The sequence below is a fragment of the Seriola lalandi genome, unplaced genomic scaffold (genome assembly GCF_002814215.2).
Source record: "Seriola lalandi dorsalis isolate HSWRI2012SDOR001 ecotype SW California unplaced genomic scaffold, Sedor1 jcf7180002054883, whole genome shotgun sequence".
Taxonomy (NCBI): Eukaryota; Metazoa; Chordata; class Actinopteri; order Carangiformes; family Carangidae; genus Seriola; species Seriola lalandi.
In genome coordinates this window covers 2,103,955-2,125,259 of record NW_019525658.1, presented here as the reverse complement: position 1 = coordinate 2,125,259, position 21,305 = coordinate 2,103,955, and the positions used below count along the sequence as shown (strand labels likewise).

General features: G+C 41.1%; 1 protein-coding gene across 1 annotated transcript in view; it reads left to right on the top strand.

The window, feature by feature from the left end:
* Positions 1 to 3,753: 3,753 nt before the first annotated feature.
* npr3 (natriuretic peptide receptor 3) overlaps positions 3,754 to 21,305 on the top strand; it is a 36,665-nt gene continuing 19,113 nt past the window's right edge. The window contains exon 1 of the mRNA XM_023397629.2: positions 3,754 to 4,723. Coding sequence (XP_023253397.1) covers positions 4,063 to 4,723 — 661 coding nt within the window. The 5' untranslated portion in view covers positions 3,754 to 4,062. The remainder of the gene's footprint in view (positions 4,724 to 21,305) is intronic.

Below are 21,305 nucleotides of genomic sequence, written 5' to 3'. Positions count from 1 at the left end.
TCAACTTCTTCCACTTCTTTGGACAGCACAATCATATTTCTTTTTGCACCACTGCATCAGGCTACAGAAAGCTCCAGAGAAATAATGTTTATAAATGAGATTGGGAGTTCTGAAGTTTATGGGGATACCAGCATCTTAATACCAGCATCTTTTTTTGCGGCCATCAGACCCAGAAGTAGAAATCTCCTCTGTGGTTTTGTAATGTTAATTGCTGAGTCATCATTTAGAAGTAGAACATTAGGTGAACTACGAATACAAATTGTGGTTACATCTGATAACACATCCCACATCGTATGTCAATAAGTTCCCACTTCATTTTTATTACATAGCGTACAAATGGGTGAGGGACAAAGCTGGGATTGGAAGCGTTTCCCGGGAGTCAAATAAAATCTATGGACAAATTTGTATTTGATCATTTGATAATTCCAATTTCAGGATGAAAGGGCCACATTTTCCCAAAGTTCCTTCCAATTAATTGCCAATTCTTTAAATCAACATTCCAAACCTTGATCACACCCATTGACAGACATGTAGATTCCTGGAGCTCCTTATACATTTTAGAAACAAAGCCCCCACTTTTGGGTTTAGTAATCATACATATAAGGAGTGGATGTGTGGGGAGGGCATTTTTCAATGGAACTCCTTGGGCCTGAATGACTGACTTTAGCTGTAGATTAAAAAAAGGAAGTTGATGGTAAATTTATTTTTCCTGAGATCTTCAAAAGACCTTAAACCTTCACTATTAGTGATGTGGGAAAGAATATGAATAGCACCTTTAGACCATGTGTGATCAAGGGTTTACTTCTTGAACAAAGTAACTTGTTTAGGAAAATTGGGTATGTCATTTCACATCCCAGCCCCCAAGTTTTTCAGCTCGCTGCCATGTTTGCATGGTGTAATAGGTCCAAATTTTTTCCTGGCAATGCTTGCGTGATAAACCACACAACAGAATTTCATCCAATTAGAAAGGAGTTACCATGCTGCGCTCATTCTGGAGCCATGGTGTGTCTTGTTCCTGGAAGAACCACCTCTCAAGGGGGTGGAGCATAAAATCTATATAATATAACTCCAAATTAGGTAAACCAAATCCTTCTTCTTGTTGTTTGTTCTGTTTGAATTGAGCTTTTCAACCTAGGTCGCACCACTCTCCAGATAAATTTAGACTCAAGGCTCTGTAACCTATTCCAAAAATCGGGGAGGTGTAGATAAAGGGAGCATGCTGGATATAAAATTAATCTTTGATATACCACTGCATGATAACAATTTTTGGTTTGACCATCTACTAATAGAATTACATAACATTTTATAATTGGCACAGCAATCATAGCAGTCATTATTACGTAATTTGCTAGCCAGTAAAAAGCTTGGTTTACTCCCATCGAGGTAATGGGTTCGCCTTGCTCTGTGAATTACGAACTCTAACGTTTTTCCTAGGATACTATTTAAATGCAGTTTAACCATAGCTATTTCTTTTTCTCGTTGTTTCAAGTTTGTGTTGTTGGCGGATAAGTGATGCCAGAACATATTCCATATTGGTGATTTCTTTTAATTGTGCTCTATTTTGAGCAAACACAAATGATTTGGAATTATTTCTTATAAATCCTTTAATGGCATTAATAGTTATGGATAAGGAGGAGAAAAATAATATGTATTGGGAGCATACACTGAAATAAGTGCCATTTTAACATCGCTAATGACTGTTTTCACATTTACTCTTCCCTCTTTGTCCTTTCCTCTTTTTATAATACTAATAACTTAAGATTTGAACGAAACAAACACATTATTAACTGAAGAATGTGCTTCTACCTTATAGTTCACATTGTCTCGTTTACATATGTCTTGCTGTAATAACTGAGTTTCTTGTAACAATGCAATATCTACATTTTTCTTCTTTAAAATTTCCAGGCAGCTAAAGCACTTACTTCATTGATGCGTTGTACATGCCATGAAAATGCCGACAATTTCACCATGGGTCAATCATATTTGCAGTAAATATATAGTAAATGATGTTGGTTGTGTATGTGTTTGTTGTGTATCTGTTCGTTTTTTATGTGGTGGTTGTGTATCTGTCGGTTGTGTATGTGTTGGTAGCGTATCTGTTGGGTTTTTAATTGTGGTTTATAATAAAATGGTTGATCATCTGACAGTTGTGTATCTTTTCATTGTGTGTCTGTCGGTTGTGCGTCTGTCTTTTGTGTATCTGGCAGTTGCTTATCTGCTGGTTGATTATCCGCTGGTTGTCTGTCAGTAGGTTGTGTGTCTATAGGTTGTGTATTTATCTGTCTGTTGTCTATCTATATGTTGTGGGTCTGAAGATTGTTTATCTGTTGGTTGTGTGTCTGTTGGCTCTGTATTGGTTGGTCGTGTATCTGTTGTTTTCTAATGTGTTGGTCGTGTATCTGTTGTTTTCTAATGTGTTGGTTGTGTATCTGTTGTTTTCTAATGTGTTGGTTGTGTATCTGTCGGTTGTGTATTTGGTGGTTGATTATCTGCTGGCTGTCTGTCAGTAGGTAGGTAGGTGTCTATAGGTTGTGTATTTGTCGAGCATGCATCTGTCTGTTGTCTATCTGTCGGTTTTGTGTCTATTGGTTGTATATCTGTTGGTTGTGTATGTGTTGGTTGTGTATCTGTCAGTTGTGTGTTGTTGTATGTGTATCTGTCAGTTGTGTATCTGCTGGTTGTGTATTTGTTGGTTGTGTATCTGTCAGTTGTGTATCTGTCAGTTGTGTATTTGTCGGTTGTGTATCTGTTGGTTGTGTATGTGTAGGTTGTGTATCTGTTGGTTGTGAATCTGTTGGTTGTGTATCTGTCAGTTGTGTGTTGTTGGATGTGTATCCGTCAGTTGTGTATCTGTCAGTTGTGTATCTGTCAGTTGTGTGTTGTTGGATGTGTATCTGTCAGTTGTGTATCTGTCAGTTGTGTGTTATTGGATGTGTATCTGTCAGTTGTGTATCTGTCAGTTGTGTATCTGTCAGTTGTGTGTTGTTGGTTGTGTATCTGTCAGTTGTGTATCTGTTGGTTGTGTATTTGTTGGTTGTGTATCTTTCAGTTGTGTGTTCTGTATCTGTCAGTTGTGTGTTGTTGGTTGTGTATCTGTCAGTTGTGTATGTGTTGGTTGTGTGTTGTTGGTTGTGTATCTGTTGGGTGTGTATGTGTAGGTTGTGTATCTGTCAGTTGTGTATCTGTTGGTTGTGTAACTACTGGTTGTGCATGTGTAGGTTGTGTATCTGTTGATTGTGTAACTACTGGTTGTGTATCTGTTGGTTGTCTATGTGTAGGTTGTGCATGTGTAGGTTGTGTATCTGTTGGTTGTGTATCTGTCAGTTGTGTATCTGTCAGTTGTGTATCTGTTGGTTGTGTATCGGTTGGTTGTGTATCTGTTGGTTGTGTGTTGTTGGTTGTGTAACTACTGGTTGTGCATGTGTAGGTTGTGTATCTGTTGGTTGTGTAACTACTGGTTGTGCATGTGTAGGTTGTGTATCTGTTGGTTGTGTATCTGTTGGTAGTGTGTGTGTAGGTTGTGTATCTGTTGGTAGTGTGTGTGTAGGTTGTGTGTCTGTTGTTTGTGTATCTGTAGGTTGTGTCAGACTCACAGAACCGTAACTCGCTCTGCCTACACGGACGCTGGCTGTGTTGAAGCGGCTCATTGTGAGCTCTGCGGCGGTGTCGCTTTAAGAAGGAGGTGGGCAGCGCTCCGATGACGCAGGAGTGATCCTGAGAAGATGCTTCAAAACTCCAGGCCAGAGCCAGCGTGTGCGGTGGCTGCTGGCGGAGCTAGAAGGACCTCCGAGCCTGGCAGGAACGGCAGAGTGAGAATCCAGAGCAGGTTCAGGAGCCGTCGAGGGAACTCTGAGTGCAGAACAACACACGCACATTCAGGCAGAGTCGCTGCTTTAACAGACAAACACAGTTAGTGAGAAGTCGTTGACTCGGCGGCGGGCTTTCTGTGTGCGGTTGTATGAACGCTGCCAAGTGGAGCGAACTTGGGGAAAGAAACACTGAAGAACATCTCTCCCACACTGTCTCTGGTTTATCTGAGGGGGGCGCTCGGGAAGTCGCAACATGCCACATCTCAGCTCACTGTGCGCGTACTTTTTGATGCTCCTGAGCCCAGGTATGACAAACACCATCACCGAGGACGTAGAGGTGTTGGTGCTGCTGCCACAGAATAACTCCTACCTTTTTTCACACGCCAGAGTCGCACCGGCGATCCTTTACGCACAGCAGAGGTTGCGGACAGACGGAGGGAAGTTCTCCGGGTTCCACTTCAACATCCACTTTGAGAAGTCGGACTGTGTCAATGATGCTCTGTTTCTGTTAGTGGACAGGTCGTGCGGGCAGAAGCCGGATCTGATTCTGGGTCCGGTGTGCGAGTACGAGGCGGCGGCGGTAGTGAGGCTGGCGTCGCACTGGAACATCCCGGTGATCTCGGCAGGTGCCCTGGCCGCCGGCTTCGGCAACAAGAACACCGAATACTCCCAGCTGACCCGCATCGCCCCGTCCTACGTGAAGATGGCAGAGACCTTCACTGCGATGTTCGAGCACTTCACCTGGAAGAGCGCGCTGCTGGTCTATGAGGACGACAAGCAGGAGCGGAACTGTTACTTCACTCTGGAGGGGGTCTTTCACCTGATGGCGGACTTTAACATTAAAGTATACCCGTTCTTCCCAGAGGACCGACTGGACACTGACGACATCCTCCAGAGCATCTATGACACTGAAGGTAACACAGCTTTTTTAATAAACCCTCCTGTAGCGGAAATTAATTAGGTGGTTTATATATAAACTACTTCAATAAATAAGTCATGTGTAACTCAAGCTGTAATTTGATGTCACATGGCAGTGTTGGTTCACTACAGCAGAATAGTGACCAATGAAGGCGCAGTAAATGAGACAGTATGTGCGTTTGGTGTCTCAAACTCCAAGACTCTTGCTTCTGGTTGAGCTCATGTCTTTAGTAATTTAATTCAGGCTGCGACTAACAATTATTTTCATTATCAGTTAATATACCAATTATTTAATCAGTGTTTATCTACAAAAAAAAAAAGAAAAATATTGAAATTGTCCATCACAACTGTCTCCAACCAACTCTCCAAACCTCAGAGAAATGATCCCATGAGACAAACTGATCCTCAGGTAAGGCTTCCTCTCACAGGTCCTGGAGACAACCATGTGGTTTGGTCCTTTAATCACAGGAGATATAGAGACAACATTCAGAATCTGTTGATTGATTATTGATATCCAGATGAATAACCCTGATATAAGGAGCTCCACGTTTCATATTCTGCATTTGTGGCTCAGCCTCTGCAACAGTTTGTCTGAGCTTAGCATTTAGAAATAACTGGAAACGTCATCAGTGTTCATCTGTCTGTATTTTACCAAGATAATATGGATCTTTCCAGGAAACTTCCTATTATTCAGGATTAAACTGAAATTCACAAAAGGGTAAAATAAGATGTTTAATTCTGTAGTTAATCACTATTATGCTTCAGCAGTAACAGTAAGAACCTCTGTGTCTCTGTTTGTTCCCGTTCCTCATCATGTAATCACAGAGGAAATTCTGCATTAAACGCATTAACACAGACTGCTGAAGCCTCAGTTAGCTTCAGTTGAATGCATTTTGATGTTCATTACTTACATTGATCAAGACTGACCAGTATGGACAGGAGTGACTACACAGGTTCACACAGATGAGTCTGTTACGGACAAAATAAGCAAATGGCAAGACGTCAGTTTGGGTAATAATCATAATAATTGGACATTTGTCACAGCTTGGTGATTATTTTGGCAGATATTGTGATACGAGTCGTGATTTCAGTGTGAATGGTCATTTTTAATTTTCACTGAAAAAAATCTTAAAATGATGATGTGATTTTAATTTATTTAATTAATTTATTTTTTTTGGTGTCTTGTACCAAACAGTCATGTTCCTTTACATCTGGAGAATATGATCTGTAGGTCGGGGCGTCGCTGTAGCAACACAATGATTCATATATTCGTCTGTTGTTGCGACACATTTTACCTTCATCAAAATGAAATCGCAGCTCATGTGGATTTGGTATTGCACTTGGCCATATTGTGATTTCCACTTGCTCAGACCTACTTTAGCCTACATTTATAATTAAGAGGTTAATAATAATTATTAGTTGGAGCCCAACTGCAGAGCCGCAGTAAGTCATGTTCTGAATATGTGAAACTGATAGCTGTGCTTTTATTCGTCCTCGCTCCACCTGCATCGCTCATCACTGATCACATGTCTGCAGACTTCAGAGTAGAGCCACATGCTTCAGTTGCTTGAAATTGTTTAAAGGACTGAAAGCAAGTGAGCAAAACAGGACGTCTCTCTCAGGACACGCTCACTGTCTTATTACGCTCCACTCTCAGGACCGATTGCAGTCTCTGGCTGCGGTATAACGTCTCTTTTGATTAGGAAGGTTCCTAACTGAGAGAAATGACCCAGAAGTCTTTCAGTAGCAGCCGTGATAAGAGCTGCTCAAATTCTCTAAATAAGAAGGAGAGGAGCGTCAGTGCTTCCTATCTTATCTCCTTTAGCAGAGGAAACACTGGACCTTCCTTTACAAACGGAAAGGAAGTCCCACAATTCCTTTGCCACCGCCACATTTAAAGAGATGCATCACTGTAGTTTCAGACCCACGTAAATGTAGAAACAACAGAGCAGCTGTTTAATGTTTGTGACAAGATCCAGAACTGATGAAAATCCTCGTCTGATCGACTGAAGCCCAAATCCATTGATTGATTTCTTCTCTTCCAGATCTGTCCAGTCAGGACTCATCATGAAAAACAAATATATTGAAATTCTGGTAACAATATCATCATCATAACAAAATACTATAGCCTATATATAAATTTTGTTTCGCTAAATCCCCTCCCATTGTGGAATTTGCTAAAAATGAATTTTCTCTACTTAACAAATGTATAAAAATGTCAGAAGCGTCTATGCCGGGAAACTATAAACTTATATCTGAATATAATTTATTCTGATCTCTTGCTCAGTTCCTCATTTCTATTTAATTATTATTCACCGGCTCAGCTTTTTCTATTTGTATATTCCTTTCATATCATCTTATTTCAACATTTCAATCCTGTTTGATTGTTTTTGTGGTTAGGAACGGAGGATTTATCCTCCATGTAAAGTTAGTTTCGCTCCACACCTCCGCGATTGTCTTTTCCTAAGTCCATATGAATTCTCTTTCACATCTTTCCTTGACCTCATGATGTTTTCCATCGAGGTCAAGGAAAAGTGCTTAGGAAAGGAGATTATTTTGACTTTTTCTACCACAGCCTCTCTCTCTCTCTCTGTCTCTCTCTCTCTGTCTCTCTCTCTCTGTCTCTCTCTCTCTCTATATTACTAAATCTGTTGTTCAGCCCGTTTAAAATGTCTCATGAGTTTTCCTGTGAGAATCCCTGACTTAAAAGTGTGATGTGTTGTTATGACCCTCAGAATAAACTAACAAAATAAAGTGAGACCCAGGATGTGAACATAGAAACTCATTTTAAATATTGAACTTTTTACCTGACATTAGGCAACATGAGTTAACAGCAGCAGTGTGACCGTTGTTCTTTTCTACAGGAGGGATAAAGTAAAGACACTGCGCTACTCTACCAGTGTGGTTTAATATTAATGTGCACATTTATTTGTTGTATTAGAGCTGAATGTCTGCACATTGATTTTTTTTCTCCCATTTTAAAGTCAAATGAAATGAAAGTAAATCAGTGTTCAGGCTCTCACTAAGCAGCTTGGCTGAAATCCTTTAACAGTTCATGGTTACATCACTTCATATCACAGGAGTGGCTGGTGTATAAATTAGCATATATTATACATGCTAAATGCTGAAGAGCCACAAAGAGCACCTGATGGTGAGGAATTAGTATTCCCGGCATGTCAGGCGCTTAACTGCTTTTCAGCTCCACTGAGCAGAGAGGAGAGGCAGCCATCATCATCATCCTCTTCATCAGCAGCGGCAGCACTTCGCACAGATACAGATATGTATCATAAACCGATGTGAATGTCTTTAATTCTCCAGCTCCACATCTGGGAAGATTAAATGACAGATTCATACTCCAGCGTGCTGCTGCGGAACTAATCATGCAGACAGCCTTCAGCTCCCCAGCCCTCCGATTAGATGTGACTGTGCAGCACACCCCCGACAACAGTGGCGGTTCTAGCTTGTATGGTGCTCTGGGTGAATACCCCAATCAGAATATGCATAAATAGATATATATTATATACATATATATACACATAAAGAACATAGACAATCAAATTACTGAACTGCACAAATCCTTTACCTCACAAATACATTAACAAGAGAACCTACTTATTACACTATTACAAACTTCAAACAAGACACACACTTTCTAATTTGCCCAATTGTCATCTAAAGCCTGACCGTTCTTACTCTCCTTGATGCAAAGTCAATTAGTACCAAAATTCAATCATAAATACCAAAAGTAGATACCTTAACAAACAAGAATGGAAAGAACACACACACACACACGCGCACATGCACACTTATATAAGACACACACGTGGTGGTGTGCAGACTGGTTTATTATTCTTAACGATTTCACACAACCCAGAAAACTGTGAAACTACAGGTGTGTATTCACAGTGTTCTGAATGAATTGTGGTTTATTTGGCAGCTTTTTAATGGTGTGACTGATTTTACTAATTGCATTAGTAATGTACAGCGATAGAATTGCGCTATTTTGATAGATTCCCCGCTCCAGTGTGGAGACGTGTCAAGCTACCCTCTGCCCCCCCCTCCCCATGTACCACCACCTCTGAGAGTGAGAGAGGACACCTCAGCAAGCAGAAGCCTGCACAGACTAGACACGGCGCCCACTCTGACCTCCAGGGTGACACGACGTCATTGACATGATGTGCAAATGAGAGACAGAAAACCAATCGCACAAATGCATACTTTTTTTTTTCTTTTGGAAAACGCCCGTGCTGCCCCCCCCCCCAACAAGATGCTGCCCTTGGCGGCTGCCCATGTCGACCGTATCTAAATCCGCCACTGCGCACCAACCACTGCTGTCATATTTCCAGTAGACGATCCACAGAAACACTATGAACGTTTACACTATAAAACACTGTATGGATTGTTATTTGTTGCGTCTTGTCATGTGCTTGTGTGCATGAGCGTAATGCAGCTGCCAAAATGATCTTGTACCACAGATAGCGTCTTTCAACAGCACAGTCTTTCTGTTGTTCTGTCAGAGCCAGTGAAAATCTGCATTACTTTTTTATTTATTTGATCATTTATTTCTTTCCTCTGCTTGTTGTTGTACCGCTGCAGTAAACTGCCACCCCGAGCACAGCGGCAGCTCTGAGCCCGTCTGACTACAGGATCAGTTTGGGTTGCCAGCTTCTCTCTGGAGGTCTGGTAACAACAGGTCGGTCACGACTGATTTCTGAGTGATCCACTACAAACATAGCAGATTTCAGGAAAACACTCTGCAAGGTTGGATGGTGGGTCCAGGCGGGCAGGGTTTGTGGCATGGCTGACAGCGGTAACTGGTTTGTTGTGACATCACAAAGTTACAGAAGTCCCAACGGCTCATTTTAATGCTCAGTTTCTGAATACAGGCTGTGTGCATTTCTCTATGGGCAGAGCACTTTGATACTTTCACAGTATTTATAGACGACCTCTTATGGCCAGTGTTAGTGTTCATAATTTAATTCTTGGTGTGGACTAAAATAGATTTACGTGCTTTATTGTAATGAAAAGACATTCTTTTTCTTCTTCTGTACATCTTGTACTCTCTTCACCCTCTGTCTGAAACGCTCTGTTAAAGCTCAGGGCTCTTTAAAGCCCTCTCCCCCATCTGAAGCTGACCAATCAAAGCTCACTGGGCTCTGATTGGTCAGCTTGCCGGCAACTACCATGGCAACGACATGTTCTGCATGTCTTGTGTAAACAAATGGTTGTGGCTGTTAAGGCTTCGGTTCTGCTTTATCGGTTTTGAGCCAGAGTCCTATCCTGAATAAGAAGGTGATAGACCCGATCCACCTTCACAAGCTGGACTGGAGCAGGAAAACAAGCACACCCACTGCCAGGCAGCCAGAAGGGGGAAGCCGCCCACCCCCCGCTAAATTCACATACTCAACCCCCCCCATCCCCGCCCACTAAATGCAGGGTGATATCTTGACACTGCTTTTGATCTCACAACTGACTGATTACGCTGTTCAAAATGTGACAACAGAATAAGTGGATTTTGCTCTCCAAGCTATGGTGTATGCTCAATTCTGGTGAGGTTATTTTTGTTATTTAAGCCTGCAATCTGTTATTAACTCCCTGTCGAATAATGAGACACACTAACTTCCAGGCTCACCATTAGTCCCAATCAAGCCGTAACCAAGCTGCCATTAATGGAGAGTGCTGCGAATCAAGACCCTGAACAGTCTGCAGAGACTTGGGATGACAGTATTCATAACTCGGAATACTTTTATAAGAAATCCTTTTGATTTTTAATGTGTGTACACGTCCAGACTAAAGGAATATAAACAATGGAGGAACAGACAGACAGTCAACGGCTAGAGTCTCCAACAATTCACCATCCTGCTGGTTTACGATGCTGGTAAATCTCAATTCATTAAACTTTAGTGCGCGTAGTTTATGTACAACTGATGTTAAATTATGGATAAAATATCTGAGCTAACAAGCTATAGCATGTCAATATTGACAAACATTTAAGCATTGATATCTTTGCTACGCTGCTGCTTACTAACGTGATCAAGTCGCGTTAACACAATAAAACATCACAGATCCACAATTATAATGCAGACTGACAGGCTGTGAGCCTGAGCCCCCCGTTCGGCCACATTAAAAGTGAACTACAGAAATAACCAATGTGGAAATTAAGCATCTAACGATACGCAGTTTCTGCAGGCCTCCTTGAAGTGCCGAGCTCGCACTATAATGTTCCGAGCAGTTGGAGGGAACTGTGGAAAAAAATAAAATTTCTCCAGGCAATTGAGAACATGGTGTCTTTTGGGCTGAGTTACAAAACTAAAGAAAACTCTTCATTATAAAGTAGTTATGTTATATGCTGTGGCTTGTGTGAGGGCGTGCCAAGCTTGCAGTTGGGCAGCACCAAGCGACATATTGACGTCAATAGGACCAGGAAGTAATGTCTGGACCCCCAATGAAGCGTTTCATACAAAGGAGTAAATTGGGTTTTGCCCTGACAGTTTCTCCCTTCGGTGTAAACTTTGAGCCTTGTGACTCTGGAGACCATTTACATGCAAAAGATATATAACACACTATATGTAAGGAAAACTCAGAAAAGCATAATAGGTCCTCTTTAAAGGAGCTATTTGTAAGTTTTGTAGCTGGTCTGATGAATCTGGATTTCTTCTGAGGCAGAAGTTGGTAGGCTTGGAATTTGGCACCAGCATGAATCCTATTACTCAACATCACCATATTACCAGTGGCGGCTGGTCAATAGGGGGCGCTGGGGCGCCACCCCCCCCTTCCAATTATCCAGATGAGAAAGACTACATAATAATAAACACAAATAAATTAAGCAAATGTATTTATTAAGTCAAAATTGTTTACTCATCTTCTTCACCCTGTAACCATCTAACTATTTTTGACCTGTTTTCAAACTATTTAATAAAAATTTTACATATCAATATGTATACTTCGTGTATACCTATATACGAGGCACCGGCCAAATGAGTGTGTATCTAGCTCTTAAAACTTGAAACCAGGTGACCTGATCCTGCGTTTTAATTGGTGGCTTCAAGATGACACTCCTTCTTTTATTAGAAGCCAATTGGAATTGTTTTGACGTTGTTTTGTTTTTTTTAATCGGGATTGGACAGTTTTCTACAGACTTCCATATTTGAAGCTGTTGCTCACTCCCGCTCGTTAGATTGAAGCTTTCAGAAGATGACAAGTTCAAGTGGACTCGTGGAGAAAGAAAATTTGGTTATTTCTTTACAGAAACATCCTTTTACACGGCTTACACCAAAATAAAAATAGAGGATAAAAGAGCCCAATTTAAACATTAAGCAGCAGGCAGGTGATCGAGGACGGGTTTACACTTGTGGATTCATCTGCTCTTGTTATGACAAACGGAGCTGGCTTGCTGGATGCGGTGTAGGTAACGTCTTTTATTGCTTTCCCTGTTTGCTTTTTCAAAGTGTCGAAACATTGTTGACAACGACTGGGGTACAGGACCATAAACACCTTTCTGAAAAGTGCAAACAACACGAAAGCAGCTGCAGCCATCTTGATTAGAGTTCTTTTGGCAGGCAGCATTGCTGAACAGTTGGATGAAGGCTACGGGATTGGCATTGGATGGGACAACGGAGAGGTGACAAAAAAATCAGCATCCTGTCCAAAATAATCAATGAAATTAAATGATTGATGTGAAATTTGGTGGAGCCTTTGATCTTGCTTTACGAGGCCATGATGAAAGGGAGACCTGCGATAATCCCGGGATATTCTGTGGGCCGGTCGATTTTGTTGCTTCCCTTGATGGAGTGTTGAAAGAACACCTTGAGAACGCCACTGTATTCAAGGGAACATTGAAAACTGTGTAGACCTAGGTTCTGGACTGCTGTCGTGAGGGAACACATCCTCAACGAAGCCTAAAACTGATTTTTTTAATCAATCCAGGCAGATGAGACAATGGATATTGCCACACAGTCCCAACTTCTGCTTGTGCTGCGCTATATTGATGCCAAAAACAATGTGCAGGAGAGATTTTTTGAGTTAATCCCTCCGCTGTCAGACACAGCTGAATCCATAGCTACAGCACTTAAAGAGCGTCTGGCTGCCATCCTTCCTGAGGATCAGAAAAGTAAGCTCATCTACCAGGCATATAATGGAGTCAGTGTGATGAGGGGTGCCACTGCAGGTGTTTAGAAAAAAATACAAGATGTGTACCACTACATCCGCTGCTATGCACATCAGCTCAACCTGATACTGCAACAGGTCACCTCTAACATATACAAAGTGAGAATTTGGGATTCTCCAACTTTTCTTCAAGGTCACCAAGGCAGACAGGTGTTCTTGTTAAGTAGTGGCCCATAGATTGCCTACATTTCACAGTCGTGCCATCAACACTGTGTTTGAGCACAGAGAGGACCTCATGCAGTGTTTTGAGAGCATACGAGATTCAGGTGACTTTGAGCCCAGTACTGTCCGGGAGGAGGGAGCTTTTACTATGCTTCTGGAAAATCAGGATTTTAAGTTTGTTTTGCAAATCAAAAAAGAAAAAAAAATCCAAATCATGCCACATGTGGACTTCCTGTATGCCAAGCTCCAGAAGAAAGAGATATTTTCAGTCCACATCAATGGGTGCATCCAGCAGTTCCAGAAGGACATTAAAAAACATCAGGTAGAAGCTGTATTATTATTAATGCCATTAAAACTCTTTTATTATTATTCTGCATTTAATTATTCAAACTCAATAATAGTATTAATTATCTTGACAGAGTTTCTGTCTATTCCATGGTTGAGCAAAGCAGTGGCCCCCAGCCAACAAAGAGGCATTGGGGAATCAATCCTGGGGACCATGAAAGGATTGCAGCAGAGGTGAGCTTTGGAAATCAGTCACTCTCCATATTACACTGAATTGTTATTTTAATTTCTGTTTGCCAACTTACCTATCCTTTGTGTCAATGAAATATGTTTATTACTACTGGACATTAGAAATCTGAAATTCATCAGCCTCAAACCTGAAATGAGAATTAACGGAGGTTAGGTTAACCTGGTGATACTTTTCCCCGCTCTTTTCTTTTAAGATAAATGTTCCCAGTCAGCATATAGATATGTATTAATATCTCTACATCCGGTGGATTAAAACTGAGGCTCTGCCTTTTATTTACCTGTTGCCATGGTGAATAGTACTATTGGGGCACCATTGTTGAGGACCTTTTTTTTTTATTCTGCACCCATCAACTTAGAGTGAACATTTTTAGATTTTATTGAACTGATTGGCTTTTCTTGAACCAAAAACTCACTTTTCAAATATTCACATTTTCACAGAGTTTACCCTCACCGACCACTTTATTAAGTACACCTTGCTAGTAATGGGTTGGACCACTTTTGCCTTAAGAAGTGCCTTAATTCTTCATGGCATAGATTCAACAAGGTGCTAGAAACATTCCTCAGAGGTTTTGGTCCATATTGACATGATAGTATCACGTTGTGAGCTGCACATCCATGATGCGAATCTCCCGTTCCACCACATCCCAAAGATGCTCTATTGGATTGAGATCTGATGACTGGAGGCCATTTGAGTTCCGTGAACTCATTGTCATGTTCAAGAAACCGGTTTGAGATGATTTGAGCTTTGTGACATGGCGCGTTATCCTGCTGGAAGTAGCCATCAGAAGATCGGTACACTGTGGTCATAAAGGGATGGACATGGTCAGCAACAATACTCAGGTAGGCTGTGGCATTAAAACGATGCTCAGTTGGAACTAAGGGGCCCAAAGCGTGCCAAGAAAATCCCCCGCACCATTACTCCACCACCACCAGCCTGAACTGTTGATACAAGGCAGGATGGATCCATGCTTTCGTGTTGTTTACTCCAAATTCTGACCCTACCATCCATCCGAATGTCGCAGCAGAAATCAAGACTCATCAGACCAGGCAAAGTTTTTCCAAATCTTCTATTGTCCAATTTTGGTGAGCCCATGCTAATTGTAGCTTCAGTTTCTTCTGCTGCTGTAGCCCATCTGCTTCAAGGTCCAATGTGTTGTGTGTTCAGAGATGCTCTTCTGCATACCTCAGTTGTAACGAGTGGTTATTTGAGTTACTGTTGCCTTTTCCATCAGGTCCAACCAGTCTGGCCATTCTCCTCTGACCTCAGGCATCAACAAGGCATTTTGGCCCAGAGAACTGCCGCTCACTGGATATTTTCTCTTTTTTGGAGCATTCTCTGTAAAACCCTAGAGATGATTTTGCCTGAAAATCCCAGTAGATCAGCAGTTTCTGAAATACTCAGACCAGCCCGTCTGACACCAACAACAATGCCACTTTAAAAGTCACTTAAATCACCTTTCTTCCCCTTTCTGCCGCTGGGTTTGAACTTCAGCAGACTGTCATGACCATGTCTACATGCCTAAATGCATTAAGTTGCTGCCATGTGATTGGCCTATTAGATATTTGCGTTAATGAGCAGTTGAACAGGTGTACCTAATAAAGTGGCTGGGGAGTGTATATATTTGACTTATGATATTTTCCTAATGTTTTTACAACTTGATTGACTGTAAAAAGTCTAGGATAAATACTTTAGTAGTTCCATATTTACAAGTGGAACAGTTACCTGTTGGTGACTTTAGAAGAAGGGCATTTTGTAATTTCTACATATTTTTTAAAAATTCTTTTCTCTGTAGTTCTGTGATACCAAACTGGGACACACCAAGGAATGCTTCTCCTTCACAAACCACCTTGTCAGTGCCACCTTACTGCGAGGAGACAAGTTTGAACAGTACAAGGTAACATTTCCTGAAGATACACTGAGCAGGACCTTGGAAGCTGAAGACAGAGCTTAGTCTCATCTACAGCAAGGAAGAGTTTAAAGACTGTTGTGGTGCTGTGAACCTTTTTTAGTTGTTTATGGACACACCAGACTGTCACTCTCCTAAAGATCCTCATCCCCACACCCATGACCACAGCAGAAGCTGAGAGGTGCTTCTCAACCTTGAAAAGAATTACAACCTTTCTCAGAAACACCATGACCCAGGAGAGGCTGAATGCACTGGCCATGCTATCAATGGAAAAGATACTTGTTAGTGAGGGAAGTCACTGAGAAATTTAGTGAGGGCAGAATTTATGTTCAAGTAGTGCTTGTGGCTAGTGACTTAACATTAGCTGTTGCTCTCCACACTGAAACGCCGTGTTTTTAAACCTAAATATTGGCAGCTATGTACTCGCTCTAATCAGTAATCAGTACTCAAGCAAGAATGCACTTGGACTATGTTATCAACACTTCACTCTTTATGTTACTTTAATTTGTGCATTCACACTTAATAATCACTTTCACACTGTCACTGCTTGTTGGCTGTAGAATGGGATTCCATACATTCTGTATGCTGCTGTTGCTTCAGGCCAGTGCTTGGGCAACATTAGTGTCTTGTTTTTTGATTGGTTTTAAGTTGTAGAAAATCGCATAATATGTGATCTTTAATAAACAATGGTTTTGTAGATGATATTTAATGTCATGCATTCTTTCATCCTACGTGTTTGGCTTCTTAAAATCAGGGCGTTCTTCATAATGTGAATATCTGCAAGTGAAACTATTTACGCTCTCCTAAAAAGAGACTGAAATGAAAAATCAGACCAAAAGACTCGATAAGAAAAACTAATGAAAATTTCAAAACTATAATAACTCTGCCCCCAATTATGCGTCCCCCAAAAATATTTTAGCACCAGCCACCACTGCATATCACACTCATAACCATACTTTAAAGCATACTCCCCCTGAACCAGACAAATGCTGTTAAGTGTCAGAGAACCTCTTTCTGATATGAAAGCCTTAAATTCAGGTATTGCAATTAGTTGTAATTTTACTGTAATATTTCCACTGTGCAACATACGTCATGTTTGATGTCACTCAGTGGCGTAAAAATGACGGTTTTGGGAGAAGTTGCTAAAGGCATCGACTCCCCAGCTCAGAAGTATAGGAATTGATCTTTCTTAGATTTTGTGTTTGTATATCACTGATACATCAGGACCCTCATTTTTCTGACTGTGTTTGATCAGACTTGATGTCTCATAGATTCACATTATCTGTGCTGTCATCACGGCTCTGTTACTGTGCTGTTTTCTTATGGTGAAACCCATTAAGAAGCTGTGTAACTTCAGTTAAAGCTGGTAGTATTTTTTTCTCGCCGTCTTCCAGAACATTACAGACATGGATGTTCAGGTAGCTCACATTTACACTGTGAACAGCTGATTACAGATGATCTGACTTCTGGTTCATGGAAGTGAAGAGAGATAATGGGTTTATTAAGTCCCTGCAGCTGCCTGAAGGCAGAGGGACAGATATGTTGATAAATCTGCAGCCTCTGATTGGAGGCTGAAGCCATCTAACGTGTTTACCTTAATAAAATCACATGCAAATGAAATCAGGCTGCTAAATTTGTAGCATGACAGTTTATGCAGAGATGTCAGATTACCTGAATCGTCCTTTTGAACTTTCTTTTCAGCAAAAGTGTTTTATTCTGGAACGACATCGCAGTACAACAATGTTGTGTCACATTAATTGCAGTTTGATGTGACCATTTTCAACATAAGATATATTAAAAGAAAAACTGAAATAATGGAGGATTGCTGCATGAACGTTCTTTATTATTTATTTTTATTGTAATTATACTAATTAACTTGCAAACCCGCACCGTATCTTAGGATGCACAGTTGTGGTTCCTGTATGTTCTTTTCACGCTGCCCTGCACAGTCCACACGAGTCCGTTCATGTGTCGAGCTGCTGTTGTCACGCGTCACTGTGATTGGATCAGAGATTGGCTGACAGTGTGTTTATCAGTCACGTTTAGACATATTTTCCTCTTCACCCAGCCCTTTTTCACTTTGTGCTGCTGCACAATCCTGAACCAGAACACCAGGTGCACTTGGTGCCACCCACATAGTGTGTGCAACCTAAGACCTACCGCTTTGCACAGGAAGTGAAGCTTGCACGATTAAAACAGGGTCCCCTATATTACCTGTAGTACCTTCTTCCGGGCTTCTGTTCTGTTCTGGTTCTGGTGTTCGTCCTGATGTGACAGGCTCCCTTGATCTTTCTCCAGCTATCCGATGACCTTCGACCCTTAGCCAGTAGATGCTGTGAGTAATGTTGGTCTTGTTTGCACAGACAGCTGATGTTTATTCCCAGTGTTCTTTCAGTCTTCAGTTCACTGATGTAGCGCTATCACATGTGGTCTCATGCACCAACCCAGACCCCAATAACTGCTGTGAGCAGCTTTATTTTTTATTCTTATTTTTCTCTGTTTTGTTTTTGATTCATTTCATTTTTTTCATTTTCTTTTAATATGTTAAATATCAATTAATTAATCAAACGGAAGGTGCGTGGGAGATGGGGGGCAAATTTAACTCATTTGGGGGAGCATGGCCCGCGAATACCAGAAGGTCGGTGGTTCGATCCCTGGCTCCTGAAGGCTGAATGTTGAAGTGTCCTTGGGCAAGATACCGAACCCCACGTTGCCCCTGATGGTGGTTCCACCAGTGTAAGCGTATGAGTGTGATGCATGAATGTGTGAGTGAAAGGGTGAATGTGACAAGTATTGTAAACGCTTTGAACGGTCAGTATGACTAGTTACTGGCTGTGTTTCAGTATGAATGTTCTTGACATTTTGGGAGGTCTTTGTTTTTTTTTTGTTTTCCATATTTACAGTTATATATTATATATATTAGTGTGGTCACACATTTGACCTCTTTGCCCTGCAGAGCCAAACAGGGGCTGTGGATGTTTGCAGATGTTCTACAGATGTTTTTATATGTTAATATATGTTGAAGAGGTTTGGGCTCAGATTGTTTGAAGTTATTGGGTCCATGTACTTGCCTGCCAACAAATTTTTGTTTTGAAATGAGAAAAGCAAAATTGGGCGACCCGTTTCCCAACTCTTGTTTTGATTACAGAGAACGGAAAATGACAAAATGATCCGTTGTTAGTTTTTTCTTGATGTTATTATAAATGGAAATCAGCAATTGAAATGCCTGTGTGGAAATCATCATGATTTTTTTTGGTGCGCCCCAGAAGTTGTAAATAGTTTGCCGCTTAGTATGAGTATGAGCTGCAGTGATTTTGAGCTATGATTTGGAGACGGACATAAACAAAATGTCTTTGCAGGAATATGTGGGTTTTGTTGAAGAACACAGAATAAATGGAATGTCTTGTGGCAATATCACAGCTGCGTCATGCACCCAGAGATCAAAAAGTGGCTAATGGTATGCCGCTAGTGGTGGAGCAGCACATGCCGATCTCTAGTGGTATGCCACTCGTGTTCCACCGGCGCTCACCGTTTCCCAACGGCAGGGTCGTTTTCCATTTTTTTGGATTGGACATATGTGTGATGGTCCGTCATTAATCCAACCTGATCCAACCACTGATGAACTTAACTGTACAGGAGCTGATGGTGCTACAGATCACCACACAGTTAGTGACACACACCTCTGTAAGTCTGAGGGCTTTTGTTTGTTGATTTTCTTAGTTTCACTTAAGCTTTCTTTGCTGTTTTCCTGAAGACATGCTTTATATTTTGGAAAGCCTAACATATACATTAAATATGTATCCCGTAAACTCTTGTAGTAAAAATTTAATCTCTTCACTGTTGCTTGCCTCATGGTTGTCCATGTCTGTGATTCTATGCGTGCTCTCTCTCTCTCTCTCTCTCTCTCTCTCTCTCTCTCTCTCTCTCTCTCTCTCTCTCTCTCTCTCTCGCTTTTGACACAGTTTGGATGCTCAGTTATGATATGAATCAATGATATTATTGACTTTATTTTGTGTTAAATCGATAATGTGGTGAAATAAATATCAGAATAAGGGTAAGAACAACAAGTACTTTTATTATTAATAGTTACAATAAGCGCTAATATATATACTTACTAATCAGGTCCAGAGGGCAAGGGTTAGCATTAAACAAATAACATGTTAATGAGGTGAGCATTAGAGCTGCCGTTTCCTCTGGTTTACAGTCTCTGTGCTAAGCTAAGCTAACAGGCTGCTGGACAAGGACATTTTTCCCAAATTACAAGCTTTTGTTTTAACAATGAGATTCTGATTCTGATTCCTGAAACTGATGCGATGCAGCAGGGTCACATCAGCAGAGATGACTTACTGCTACATATGTTGGTCTTTTACTACATAAATGCATCGTCTTGTCTCGACACTACACTGATGTTAGCTTCCTCTGACTCACAAATGACCTTTGACTTAGCACGGATGCAAAGGTAACATTAACCACATTATAATATACTGCTGGTGATGTCTGCCATGGTCAGTGCTGCTAGAAATGAGACTCCTACTTAACTGAATATTTTACACTCAGGTTGGTGAGGGTTGATCTAATCTGAGCCTCAGCAGCCAGCACACACTCTCATTAGTTAGTTTGGTTTATTATACTTAAATTCTCTTTTTGTGTGTGTGTAGCAACTGTCAGATAATTACAACCACAACAGAAAAGACACCACAATTAAAGACAAAGTGCTCCACAGCATCACGTCACCACATCACCATGTTGGAAATGAGTACAACAAATTCAAGTCTCCTGAAAGATATAAAGGATCTCAGGGTGCGGGAAGTCCACAGAGACGGTACCCTGTACCTTCGTCCTGATGGTGCCAACTTGTATTTACCACTGAGCAGACAGCCACTGAGAGAGGACAGGTACAGGAAAAATTTTCTTGATTTTTTTGCTTTTTCACTGCAATGTCCATGTCAGATATACTCACTTTCAGTGGTTTAGATCAGGATAAGCTGCTGACTACAAAAGTAAGACCCAAGTTGTAATATGTAGAATTATTATTTAAAATGCACAGTCTGTAACTTCTGCCTCTGGGGGTCTCTCAATCAAAACAATAAGAAAAGAGGGCATTGGGTGACGTCATGAAATAACATGGGATCATGAGAGTTGTTGTCTTCCCCAACATTACCATAAGCTCCTCCAGGTTTGGATTTCTTCGGAGTGGTGGTTCAGGAAATCAAACAGACTCTGTGATTCTAATTGTTAAAAACGATGGAAAAAAGGTGTCGTGTGTAAGATCTGGCCAGAATTTTAATCTAAAATGTTCAAAAAATGAACTAACCATCAACAGTATGTGAAGGAGCCACAGTGATAATGTCATGACTAAGACCTCCATCTATTGTATTTCAGAGATATCTACTGAAATTAGCATGCTAACTGACTAGCTGCATCCCGGGCCGTGTTGTAATACCACTTTATGACACTAGATGCTGTGTGAGTCAGTGTAGCTAGTCTGCCCTCAGTCCCACGGAGAAGAAGAGCTTCCTCCAGAGCTTGAAGTTACGCTACAGTTCCCGACAAAAAAAGCTCCCGACTAACATGACAGAAACATGGAGATGTCTGAAGCTCCTAGAAGGAGCTCTTTATCTCCAACAAGAAAACACGTTCAATGGCAAAGAAGAAAACATGAGTAAATCCTGGTGTGATTTTCCTCCGCTGGAGACAGCTCCGTGTTCAGAGATGCGGTCTGATGCCGAACTGCAGCTTTTCTGTTAGACTGGTGAGTAACATCTAATGTTGGTCTGTAGCTAAAAGTATCATTAGTGCAAATGACAAA